At 33.3% G+C, this 13,643-nt stretch overlaps 1 protein-coding gene across 24 annotated transcripts in view; it reads right to left on the bottom strand.

The window, feature by feature from the left end:
- CPEB2 (cytoplasmic polyadenylation element binding protein 2) overlaps nucleotides 1-13,643 on the bottom strand; it is a 67,665-nt gene that overhangs the window by 39,817 nt on the left and 14,205 nt on the right. For 22 of the 24 annotated variants that reach the window (XR_008547743.2, XR_008547744.2, XR_008547745.2 and 19 more), the window contains one exon: nucleotides 13,058-13,148. Coding sequence is in view for 19 of the 24 variants with exons in the window: in XM_016951360.2 (XP_016806849.2) it covers nucleotides 13,058-13,148 (91 nt within the window). In the remaining 5 variants the exon portion in view is untranslated. Of the gene's footprint in view, nucleotides 1-2,813; nucleotides 2,836-13,057; nucleotides 13,149-13,643 lie in introns of those variants that run through there. The other 2 variants (XM_063808636.1, XM_063808635.1) reach the window with 2 other exon arrangements.

The raw sequence follows: 13,643 nt of genomic DNA, 5'->3' as shown, positions 1-13,643 counted from the left end.
CACTAGCAGAACCTGAACCTAAGCAGTTTGGCTCCATACTCTTAATCGCTATCTTAATAATTACTTTATATTGACAACATAAAGGTATATATGGTTGGTTGTAGGACAATTTTATCTCTTAAAAAATTCACAGAATATTCTATAGTATATTTGATAATTTAAGATTTAATATAGAAAAATAAAAAACCCCACATTACTATAAAACTAATTTCTCCTTATTGTTTAAAAGACCTGTGGTGCAGTGACTGATAGATGTACACTAATAACTACCTGTTCCTGTCAATAATAGGGTCATCAAAGTTAGACAGATACAGAGCTTCCCAGAGTAAAAAACAAAAAACCAAAAAACTACATACATAGCCCAGCCTTCTTGTAGGTAAGTGTACCCCTGCATGTAAGATCTGGCCAATGGGATATAAAGTGAAAGTGGTACGTGCAATTTCTGGGAAGTACTGTATCCTTAAAAGGGAAGACCTTCCTTTTCTCTTTCTTGCTTCCTGAAATGCTGATGTGATAGCTAAAGTGAAGAAACCATATTAGACCATGAGGCAAAAACTGTGTTTTCAGGATAATAGAAGAATGAGATAAAAAGGAGCTTCAATCCATGAAAATCACCATACTACTCTAGAAGTGTTAATGTTTCTGGTAAGGGAAACAAACTTCTATCTCACTCAAGCCACTTAGGAGTTTTCTGTTGTCCCTAATGAACCTAAGCTTACAAACAAAGTCATCTAGTAATAAACCCGGGCAAATTAAATTTTAGGTAACCAGGCAATTGCTTATTAATTATTGTGAAAATATGATAATTTCATAATGGTTTAATATATCAATAAAGAGTACACACTAGCTCTTGACACTGCTCCTTTCACATTAAGATACTATGAAATTTAAAATAAGTAATTTAAAAAATATATGTATTTTTAGGTATCAGTGAGTAACTAGAGGATCTATCGTATCTTGAAAATTTTCTTATTCGTCTATTACGATTTTAAATAGTAATTTGTATATAACATAAACAGTCGGCCCTCTGTGTCTGGGGCTTCTGCATTCATGGGATTCAACCAAGAAATTATATTGAAAATATAATTCCTGATTAAAAATACTCAGGAAAAAAAAATTCCAAAATGTTCCAGAAAGCAAAACTTGAATCTGATGTGCACCAAGTATGATATGACATTGAATCCACACAAATGTGATGTCTAGGCACTTAGGTATTATAAGTAATCTAGAAATGATTTAAAGTACACAACAAGATGTGCACAGGTTATAGGCAAAAACTACATCATTTTACATAAGGGACTTGAGCATTGCCGATCTTGGTATCTCTGGGTGGTCCTGGAACTAGGCCCAGTGGTTACCAAGTGACAACTGTATAAAAAAGCCTTACTTCATGTTAGCCACTTTAAATGTATTATCTGAGTAACTAAAAATACTAAGAAATATGACAACTGTATAAAACTTATCACTTGTTTAGAGAAATTACCAGATTACATTTGGAACAAATATCTGGTCCCTGATTCTCTACCATTTTTGCTACACTGATCTCTTTGCTGTTCCTCAAACATGCCAGGTAATCCCTTTTCAGGATCTTCCTACTTCCTTTTTTTCCTGCTTGAAATACATTTGCCCAGATACGACCAAAGCTTGCACCTCTCACTTCATTCAGGTCTTTAAGAGATAGTATGACAGACTATCCTGTCTAAAATAGCAGCTTCTTTCTCTATCCCCCTGATAGTATATTTTTCCTGCATAGTACTGATTATCATCTAACATTTTCTGTCTCTATACTTCTTTAAAACAGAAGATCCATGAAGGCAGTAACTTAGTCTCTCTTACTCTCTAGCATATAAAACAAAGCCTAGCATATAATAGGCTCTCAAATATTTGTTGAATGGATAAATCAAATATTTCATTCTACTATGTAAACTATGGACTGAATCAAAAACACAAATATCTTAACATGTGTTTGTATGTGTGGCACAGGGAGGATATTCTCTAAGAAAATGAAAGAAAAATCATAGAACAAGACTTTTTTTCAGCTTATTTCTAAATCTCTTACATATTGAAGTTGTGGGGAGAGATATTGCAAAAGTCCTGCTTATTTCTCTTTGCCAAGATAAATTTTTCCCTTCCCTAAACTATTTTTTCTTTAATGAGTTAATAGAAGAAATGAACTCCAAAGCCCTAATATTCAGTTGATGATGCTAACTCACTCTTCAGTGATGAGAACATAGCTAAAGAACAATGCCATGTGCTCTGCCAATTGTTTCTAAAAGAAAAATAAACATTTAAATCACATTAGAATCATAAAGAGTTTAGGTTAGAATTAGCAACAGATCAAAAGGGAGACACTATGGTGCAGTGGTTAAACGCACAAACTCAAGAGCTACCAAGTTCCACCACTTACTAGCAGTTGAAATGCAGACAATTATTAAGAATAAGCCATAGTCATCCAACTGTAAAATAAGGGTAAATATCTACCTCTTAGTCATGCAAATTAAAGGAGTTAATACATATATGTAGAGTCCTCAAGAACAATGCTTAGCTGTATCAACTGTTCAATAAATGGTATGTATGGTATGTTATATACTGTATGTGTTTATTAAACACACAATACACACATACCCTTAATAGAAGACATCTAATACTTCTTAATTAAGTGCTTTAAATAAAGCATTGCCCCAACTCATTTGACAGACTCTTCCAATATTGTTTTCATAATCTACATTTTACCTTTACTTCCAAATCCAATTAGGAAAAAAAGGTTCATTTGAAGTCTGGTAAAATCCACTTAGAATGTGGTCATTACCAACCTTGAATAACTCCAATCTCTGCTCAGATCCAAGGGGCAGGACAGTCATTCCTGACCACACTCCCAAATTTCAATGCATGCCTCATAAAAGCCTAAGAATAAGATCATACAAACGCAGAAAAGACCCTTAGATCCAAAGTACCAGGTCCGAAGAGAGCAACAGAATCATTCCTCACCTACATCTAATAAAAGCCATCAATCTACTTTAGATTCAACTGAAATTAATCTAGTTAATGCATTCAAATCAAAATCCTATCATAAATTTTTTGGCCTAATCATATTTTAAGACTTTTACCCAATTAATACTAGAAAATTTACCAAGAAACACCAAAGAACATAGAATACCAAAAAGTTTTGATTCAAGAAAATGGTAATCCCAAAAGACAACAATAAAAGACAAAACTTAAGTCATTAATCATTTAGTAAGATAATATATTATCATATACCTATAAGAGTGGTACTAATTAAGATATATTCAACTAATATTAAAGTCAAGTTGAGTTAATGGTTGCAAAACTTTTCACTGTTAAAAGGGTTTTAAACAAAAGTAATGCTGATAACCAGTAGGAATAGCAAATGGGCAACAAAATATTGCCAGTGGAACTGGTATAAAGCAAACCTAGGTTGGCAATATTATGTTTATAGCCTCAGAAACAAACATATGAAGTTTGTGCTATGAAAATAAACACAGAAAAAGCTAATTCAATTTTATTTAAAAATTTGAAATACCTAAATGTTCAACTATACCAGAATGGTTATACAAACTATTTTACATGTATAGATACAATATACAGGAATTCTTTAAAGTTCTAAATCAATATTTTGAAGAGTATGAATTATGAGAAAATGCTTAATCATTTAACCAATAATTTACTGGGCTCCTCCTATTTGTTTGACATCATGATAGACGCTGATTCAAGGTAAAGCAAAAACATATGTGGCCATTGCTCCCATGACACAGTCTTATGTGAAAGATTATGTGAAAGATATATATTAAAAAAATAGTTCGGGCGTGGTGGCTCAGGCCTGTAATCCCAAGCATTTTGGGAGACCCAGGCGGGTGGATCACAAGGTCAGGAGATCAAGACCATCCTGGCTAACATGGTGAAACCCCATCTCTACTAAAAATACAAAAAATCAGCCAGGTGTGGTGGCATGTGCCTCTAGTCCCAGTTACTTGGGAAGCTGAGGCAGGACAATCGCTTGAACCCGGGAGGTGGAGGTTGCAGTGAGCCAAGATCACGCCACTGCACTCCAGCCTGGGTGACAGAGCAAGACTCCATCTCAAAACAAAACAAAACAAAACAAAAACAAACAATTGAATCTAAAATAAGAAAAGTGCTCTGATTAAAACGAAACTTGATTCTCTATAAATCTTTAACACAAAAGTAATCTACCCTTGATAGGGGTGCCAAAGAGTCTTTATGATGAGGTAGAAGTTGACTAGAGATTACAGAGACTGCCAACTGAACACAAAGGACTGAATACACGTGTTCACCTCTGTGCCTTCTGAAATCCCTAACGTGGCGGTTAAAAAGATTTGAAAGAGGTGTCTCAAAAAAAAAAAAAAAAAAAAAGATTTTTAAAGAGGCATAACCCCATTAGGATAAAGACACTGGAACAGGATCATAAAACAACCAAGTCATCAAATTTCTGGGAACTGTAAATGTGAATGGTTGAATGGTAACTAACTTTGTAGACCAGAAATCACTGAAACACAAACCTAAGCCGGTGTATACATGGGGAATGCCATCAAGTAACACTCCATTTACTGTAGTACACACCTGGATAGGTTCAGAAATCAGAAGCTCTGGTTATAACTGTGTGTAAAAGTCGGGTGCAACTAAAAACAGAAGGTTTAAGATTGCTTGTTAGTTTTTAAAAGAACCCTCCTGGGTTCATCTAAGAAGTCTAGCAGCTAGGCCTACAGCTCACAAGCAGAAGACTAGAAGACCCACATCCATGTTCATTTCCCAGAACAAAAGAAAACACCTAGACACAGGCATGGTGAGGGTCTCACCTGATTGACTTATTACAATCATTACTAGTTGATAATTTCAACTATATACATTGAGCTTCCAATCCCCATTTTTTGTGTCTTACTTTTAAATATGAATAGACAGTAAAAGATGAAGCCCCCAACATGAGAAAAAAAGAGAACACAAACAAATAAAAAAGAACTTTGAAGAAGCACAGACAATATAAGGAACTGGGAAAATAATCTTCAAACACTATAATAGCCTCCAGAGAAATAAGATCAAACAACAAGAATAAGATGTAATTGAAAGTTCTGAGAATTATTTTAAAGGAGATTTTAAAAATTAGCAAAAATTTTTAAAACAAAAAACTCAAGATTTGAAAAATAAACATAAGCTCTTGAAATGCAAAACAAGAGACAAAACAATGGAAAACAGAAAAGAAAAACAGATGATGACTATACAACATTTAACATTTGAGGAACAGGAATTCCAAAAAGAGGTAATATTAAAAAATGGGAGGCAGGCATGGTGGCTCATGCCTGTATTCCCAGCACTTTGGGAGGCTGAAGCGGGCAGATCACAAAGTCAGGAGTTCGAGACCAGCTTGGCCAAACACAGTGAAACCCCGTCTCTACTGAAAATACAAAACTTAGCCAGGCCTGGTGGTGGACACCTGTAATCCCAGCTACTTGGGAGGCTGAGGCGGGAGAATCACTTGAACCCGGGAGGCAAAGGTTGCAGTGAGCCAAGATCACGCCATTGCACTCCAGCCTGGACAACAGTGTGAGACTCCCATCTCAAAAAAAAAAAAAAAAAAAATTATCAAAGAAATAATATCCCAAAATTCCAAGAACTGAAGATATAAATCTCTGAATTAAAAGGGTCCAATGAAGGTACAGCTTAATAAATTAAAAAATGAAGGCAGGAAGGAAGGTATGTATGCACATACACATTCCAAGATACACATTTCATTATTATGAAACTGCAGAACCACAGGCATGAAAAATATCCTAAAAGCTTCCAGAAAGAAAAACAACAAAAAAATAAAGTAAGAAATCAAGGCAATCATACAAATGAACAGGATTCAGAATGATGCCACACTTAAAGCAATACTGGAGGTTAAAAGATCATACCTTCAATATTCTAAATTGCTAATATATAATTCCATAGTGACTTATCATATTATATAGGTAGAAACATTATGTTTTAATACATATAGTGTCTCAAAATGTATGTCCCATTAGCAGGAAGGTAATACAGGTCCAACAAATCAAAGAAAAACAAAGGTGTAAGTCATTAAAGAAAGGACATGGGGATTAGGACATGGATTCCACAGAAAAAAAGGAATTCCTAGGATTATGGAAGTCCCAAAATGACTGCTATATAGGACTGCAATAATGAAAAAAAACAATCTGGATGATAATTTGATGCGTTTGTATGTATTGAAAGAAGCTTTACAGTCTATGGATAAATACTGGGATGAATTAATGATAAATACGTAGAAAACTAAGCAAATAAACTAAAAAAGATAATGATTAATTCCAGGAAAAAGAAAGCTTTATGAAAAAGAAAATGTTACATTATAGTACAAAACATACAAGGTTCATCTATGAATATTATTTGCCTTATCTCAGTAATACAATCCCTGACTTAAACAAAAGTGCTCTTATCATTTTGGAGGACAGAGTAGGGGAAATATTGAAGGATATTAAGTCATATTAGAATATCAACATACAACACCTAAAATGTAGGAAATATAGAAGCACAAGCATATTATTTACAAATAATTACATAATGAGTTAAAAAAAAAAGCTCATAGTGGCTACCAGTAAGGAGCGGGAATCTGAAGTGGACAGACAAGGAGGAGGAAGGAGACTTCTATTTTTTCGTTATATAAGACTTATAGCACTACTTGACTTTCAAAATTATGTAAATATATTTTTAAACTAATTTTTTAAAAAAGTTAACCAGGTTGGATGGAAGGCAAAGATTTAATTACTGCAAATATTTTAAGTTTATAAATAGAGAATGAAAAGACTGGAAAAATTATACACCAAAATATCAATTATGATTATTTTAGTTTGTGAGATAAGTGATGATTTTAAAACTTGTTTCTCCTAGTGTTTCCACATTTTCTTTAATAAATGAATACTATTTTTTTTGTAACAGGAAAACAAACACTTTAAAAAGGATAAAATGCTATCATTTTGGAGAAAAAACCTTCAGAAGAAATTCTTTGATATATCTTCAAATACTATAAGCAGTTAAAATGCATAAGCCTAATTATTCCAATTACTTGCTTTTATCACTGCAAGTTATATATAGGAAACATTCTTTTTGTTGTTCTACTTTCCATTTAAAACAAGTGATATAAACATTTTTCAAATCATATGAAAGATGCTTTGTGGTGAATAACAGGATTGCAGTAAGCACATATATGTTCTGAATAAATAAATGTGATTTTAATAAAATTCATTGTAGTTTCTGTCTGATGGGTTTTAGTTTTTAACAAAAAAATTTCAGTCTGTCATAATTTAAATCATTTACCTAAATATTCAAAGATGCTTGGAAGAAATAAAACTCAAGTATGTTTTAATAAGTTTGTAATAAAGACAACTATGTAAAAAGGAATAAAAGCAAAACTTATCTCTATCCATGATGTCATATTTCAAATGAGTTTTTTTAAAACAAAAACTTTCACAACCACATTTTTATCATTTCCTTTTCAATCTATAGATATTCTCAATTACCAGTCAAACTCATAAATTGTACTTTCACTAAGATGAACAATTCTTAGTAGTGGAAGGGTAAAGTATTAAGATTCCATGTACGTTATAAGAGTAATCACCTCTTAAAGTCAGAATATGTTTAATAAAATACATATGGCTGCTATATAAATACAATTTACTCCAAAAGTTAATAATTTTTTTTTCCTATCAAAGGCCAGGAGTCTATAGAATGAAGAAATGAAAAATCAACAAAGGAAAAAGAATGTCAATTCTACTTACTCCCTTTTAAAATAAATGGAAACATTTCATTTAAAACTGAATGCATATATATATTAGATACATAGATATGTATCTAATATATGTGATTTTCTTCTATACTCTTTTTTGTTATTGGCAATTTTAAAACTTTCAACTTCAGGAAAACACCAGTGGCTGAAGAAAAAGTAAACTCAGTTTTGAGAAATGCACCCCTTTTTCTCTGTCAGGGGAAATAAGGAAGAGTCCTGTAAGAGCAGATGACATACCTGCTTTGGCATGTATATTATTGGTATTTGTTTTATTTTGTACTTTATTTTAATAAATGCCATTAAACTTTCATAGCTTTTTAAAGATCTCTTTACCATTGCTCTCTTATACCAGAGTTTCTCCAGGTGTGTTCTACACCCCACACGAACTACACCACTTCTAGGATGGGCCCTGAAAACCACGTGGTTGACACAGTCTCAGTGTCTGAGAACCTCTGTCTGGCTCGACAGTTCTTAAATTCTAAATATAAGTTCTCACAATGGAGACTTTTAGAAATTTATACAAGTTATTTTGTGACTTGGTATTGTAATCTTATACTAAGGTCAGCTGAAGAGAAAGAGAGGGAAAAGTGGAAGAAAATAAGCAATTTGGTACTACCATAATCAGTCAGCACCTTACAGGAATAACTCCTTATTTTCTCAGGGCTTATATGCCCTAAAATAAACAGAGCTTCTTACTTCAGGAGTCTTAAAAAATAGGAGTTTAGCAATCAGGTAATAAAAATGACACTAGATATACAAAAACGTAGTAAATAAGTTTTAAAGGCATCCACTTCTAGACATTTCTTGGTGTAAAATCATATTCTAAATTCTTTTTCCTTAATTCCCTTTAACTGCTCATGAAACACTGGTAAAGGCATTATGACTTACTGACACAGATCTTCCCCCAAACCGTTACATAAACTACATTTCTTCCTAGAGTTTTCAAATCAACTTTTATGAGCTACAATTAAGTACTTCTGTTTGTCCCTATACTTTGGGGAATGATACAAGCAATTTCTGGCAAAAATACTCACACAGTAAGCCTTTTTACAAATTGTTGGGGGCAGGGAAGGAAAAGAGCTTAACAATAATCACTGTCTTGTTCTTTTGTTAAAGGGGGAATATATATACACATATATTAAAAAATCACAAATTATTTAAAATAGGTATGCAAATCTAAAACTGAAAAACTACAAAACAGTACTTGGCAAAGCATGATTTACTTTAACCATTTAAAGAATCCATGATCTTCCTTTGAAAAGCAAATTATTTGCCAAGAATCAAGATAGTCACCAGAAAATAGGATGTTAATGGAGAGAAACTACCACACAATAAATAAAGCAGACGGGTCAGTGCCATTCATACTAAAGAAAGCATTTAACAGTGTGTCACTGTTCACGATCCATAGCAAAAGATAGCACACTCTCGACAGTGTTAACTGTGCCCTGTTACACCCAGTCGGCATCAGGCAGCCCTAAACAAGCTATGCCAGGGCTAGCCTCCTTTCAGTTCCTCAAATGTAACACTCTCTTCCATGCTTTTGCACATGCTGGTTCCTCTGTCTAATTGACACTTTCTCCCAATTTTTCCATCATTGTGCTGCTCATGCTTCAGGTCTCAGCTTCCTTTACTCCACATCTAAATTAGGTACTTCCATTTATAATCTCTCTAAACACCTCATAATCTTCCTCCACAGTATTTCTAACACACAGTAGATATGTATATTGTATTTGTATAAGGAATCTCTCTTTCCCCAGTAGGCTATACAATGAGGGCAGACACTATGTCTGTCTCCGACAACGTGCAGTCAGTGTCTAGGAAACTTGTGCAAAAACAGACACACTTAATTGAGTAAAGTACATTCTGCATTCCATCTTGGGTTGCCATCATTTCACATCTGTACAACTTCAACAAGACTAGACCCTTCCCACCTGCTATGCCAGACCATGAAAATATTAACATTAAACAATGGAGGTTCCCTACTGTCCTGAAAAGGGGAGTAGGAAAAGGCAAATAAGCTGCAGTGAAGTGTTTTGGGCATAAACAAGGATAAGAGGGAAGGTGCTTCTGTTAGCACAATCACCAGTCCTCAGTTAGGTCAGGAACCTGCCACTTAGCATTCTAGAGATCTGCTTGACTGCTTTCTTCCAATTGACAGTCTCACCTTGACTAATTTATCTTTTCCTTTAACTGCGGGTCGAATTGAATACAAATTTACCCCTCTGCCTTTTACCTCTGTGGTAGCCAGCCTCTAGTATTCACATCTCTTGAATAGCAGACTCGGCTTAAATTGAGCAGAGCTGATCTATGCAGTTAACAGAATGTTGTGGAAATGATGGTATGAGACTTCTAAGGCTAGGACATAGAACACATTGGGGCATTTGTTTTGAGCTTTTATCACTCACTTTGGGGGATATAAGCAACCATGTTGTAAGAAAAATTTTACAGCCCTGTAGAGAGGTCCATGAGGCAACAAACGAAGTTATTCTGCCAACATCCAGCCATGTGAGTGTACCATCTTAGAAAAAGATCCTCCAGTTCCAGTTAAGCCTTCAAATGACTGCAGCCTCAGCCAGTATGTTGACTGCTACTTCATGAGATATCCTCAGCCAGAAGTAACCAGCTAAACTGCTCCCAAATTTAAACCCACAGAAATTGTTTGAGATGATGTATACTGTTTTTTTGATCTGCTAAATTTTGGGATAATTATAGACAGATAACTAATATCTCTCCTCACTGAAGTTCATTTTCCTAGATATTTTCAGCATTAATATAAAGAGAAATAATTCATTTTAAAAGTTTACCCTCCAACTCCCTTCTCCTTTTTCATCAGATCCCATAACAAAAACAAAACAAATGGCTGGTTTGTAAAACAGCATTTAAAAAGGATAAAATAATATTCATTTTGTTTTCTAGGGGAAAATAATTTTTTTTAAATTAAACAGAGGACAGGATTTCCTACAAGGGTTGAGAAGGTAAGAGACAAGAGATGAGACAGAGGGCGAAATACTGCCCTCAAGAACAGTAATGGAAAGAAGGAAAGCAAATTCAGGTGTTAAACCCTGGATGGTTTATTCCATTTGCTACCACCTTGATTTAGAAGATTCTACTGAGGTCTAGCCCAAAGAAAAAAGTACAATAATCAGAGTATGGAGAGAAAGAAAATATACAACATAATATCCCAGGAGGCAGTGGAATTTGTATTAATAAGAAAAGAAAGGAAAAAAAAAAAGACTTAAAGTGGCAGCACTTAGTACCAAGATAATTTTAAATAGGGATATGATGGTGCTTTGTAAAAATATCAGTCTTATTTTTTTATTTTATGCAGAGAAAGTTTCTCGATTTTTTTCTTTTTTCTCTACTTAAAAATTCCGTCATAAAACACGTGGAAGATAAAATATTCCACGTTTTGTGTAAATATGAAGACTTGTCACCATAATGATTCCTAAAGGTGGTTAGTGAGCATGTTTTTTCCCTTCTCACAGCCAAAGATAATTTTCCTAACTTAAAAATTTTGAATTCACTTGAGATTAAAAAACATATGTATCTATATATGCGTGTGTGTGTGCGTATATATATATATATATAAAATTCCCCTTAGCCTTATAATGCTTCCATTTCCTTTTCAATGTCCTCTTTTTACGTTTCCCTTCACTTTTACTATAACCCAGGCTAGCAAAAAGAAAAACTGAGATAATTAACAGTGCCACAATGAACATTTTGTCTAACATGTTTAAAAAGCCTTTTGAAAAAAAAAAAAAAAAAGACTGGGAGAAACAACAATGAAAAACTTTTATTATCCACTGGTAACAGTTAATAATCTTGACTTTATCTTGTATTGGAGTTTCTAAGAGTTTTCTTTCTTGAGAAGCCAAGGAGATAAACAGGAAACTTCTTAATCATAAGCTGCTGGCTTCTATTCTAAACGGTGGATCTAAGACAAACCACTGAAACTGCCAGCATAACAGTGAAAAAGACCAAGACCCTGTACAAAGATACTCAAAAAACTAAGCTGAATTTTGGTTAAAAGCAAAAAAAAAAAAAAGAAACTCAAACAAACATCCCCAAAAACCTGACATACAACTATAAGTTTGTATGAGGAATTACTATTAGCACACATAATCAACAATCACTAATATCCCCTCAGCTTCTCAAGCTCCTTAAAATTAAGGAATTAAAAAGACAAGGAATTCTTTTTACAAGAAAAATCCATAAACAGAAAAAAATAGTTAGATATGTGGTCAGTATTATCAACTTAGCCCCACATCACCACCTCCCTGCCAATATGGAAGTTTATAGTTTTTAGGCCAAATCTTGAAAGAGAATTCTAACTTGGCTTTATAGAATTAAAAATGGCGAAAATTTACAAAGTAATCCATGATTTTGATTCAATGAGAGATTTTGAGCCAGAATAAAATAGTTAAGCTGCTCCTGAATCTCTGACTCACAGAAACTGTTTAAGGTAATAAATATTTATTGCTGTTTTTAAGCTGCTAAGTTTTGAGATAATTTATTATGTAGCAATAGATAAATAGTAACTGTCATGACTCAAATAGACAATTTGGTAGATTCTCACCACTGATATAAATGACAATGTGATATATTGTATAAAAATATATAATAATTGCTTTTTTTCATTTTATACACAGAATATGTACAGACAAAAACAAGTATGCTAATGAAATTTCTTCAAATACTATAAACAATCAGTGAAGACTGCTACTATAGGGTAAGTGGGCCAGTTCTTTTCCCTAATTTGTCTCAACTTCTATGAAAAGCTATTTTTCACCTCAGAGAAGCTACTATAAAATACTCCCCCCCTTTCAAAACCCTATGACAGTAGAAGAAAAATAGAGAAAGGAGGTTAACTAGGGATAATTCTAGGCTGGAATCACTGCAAATTGTGAATACAAGTATTCCAAGAAATATTTTTAGTATTTTTGTACTTGAAAGAATTCTAGAAAAGTGACTAGTGTATACTTTTAGATCCATCCTTCATTCTCTGGTGAACTGAAGCATGTCTCTAAATAGTAAATTTTCCTTAATTGTAAGTCAAGGGAGGTGAGTTCACATTAAGCAACAAAGGAAAAATATGGCATTTCATAAAAACAAAGATTCTCATTAATAAATGTGTAAGAGAGTTTTATATTGGATATAGGTGCTACTTAGGGTTCACTTTCATATAAAAACTAGTAAGATAAGCAAATTGGTGTATAATATAAACATATATTTTTTTTGAAAGTCACCTACCCTTAAGAGGATCATGCTCTGCTCTCATAATATCGATAAGAGAATTTTCCAAAGAGTGCATATTCAAACTGTCATACATTCTACTTCGATCCTGGAAGAGAAGAGGAAAAAAGACATTATAATCTATGCAGTTTTTTCAAAAAGCGATTATAAAACACTATCTAAATCCTCTTACATAAAATAGGACTTCTGATTATTACTAATTAATCTGCATCCCACAAAAATACCAATAACTAAAGATCTCATGAACTACAATGTTCCTTGCATTGGAGAACATTATTTTCAGTACATTTATCTCTTAAATCTTTTATCAAAAGTAATCTAATTTTATTGGCAATACTAATGCAAAACAGTAAAATAATTTCTATAGTTACTTTTCTCTATAAAGTTTCCTGAAATCTTATACACACAGAAAGCATTTTTTGGTTAATTTCAAAACTTTTCTCACATATTTAGGAAGACAGATAGTGGCACATAGAAAATAAATATTTGGGAGGAAATATTTTAGTTCCATAATTGCACCATACTTTAAACATCTATCAAACATTTTGTTATTTGACACAGTAGTCTGAATTTCATAATGAGT

The sequence above is a fragment of the Pan troglodytes genome, chromosome 3 (assembly GCF_028858775.2).
Source record: "Pan troglodytes isolate AG18354 chromosome 3, NHGRI_mPanTro3-v2.0_pri, whole genome shotgun sequence".
In the NCBI taxonomy this organism is placed as follows: Eukaryota; Metazoa; Chordata; class Mammalia; order Primates; family Hominidae; genus Pan; species Pan troglodytes.
The sequence above is the reverse complement of the archived record's forward strand: the minus strand, read 5'-3'. Positions and strand labels throughout refer to the sequence as shown.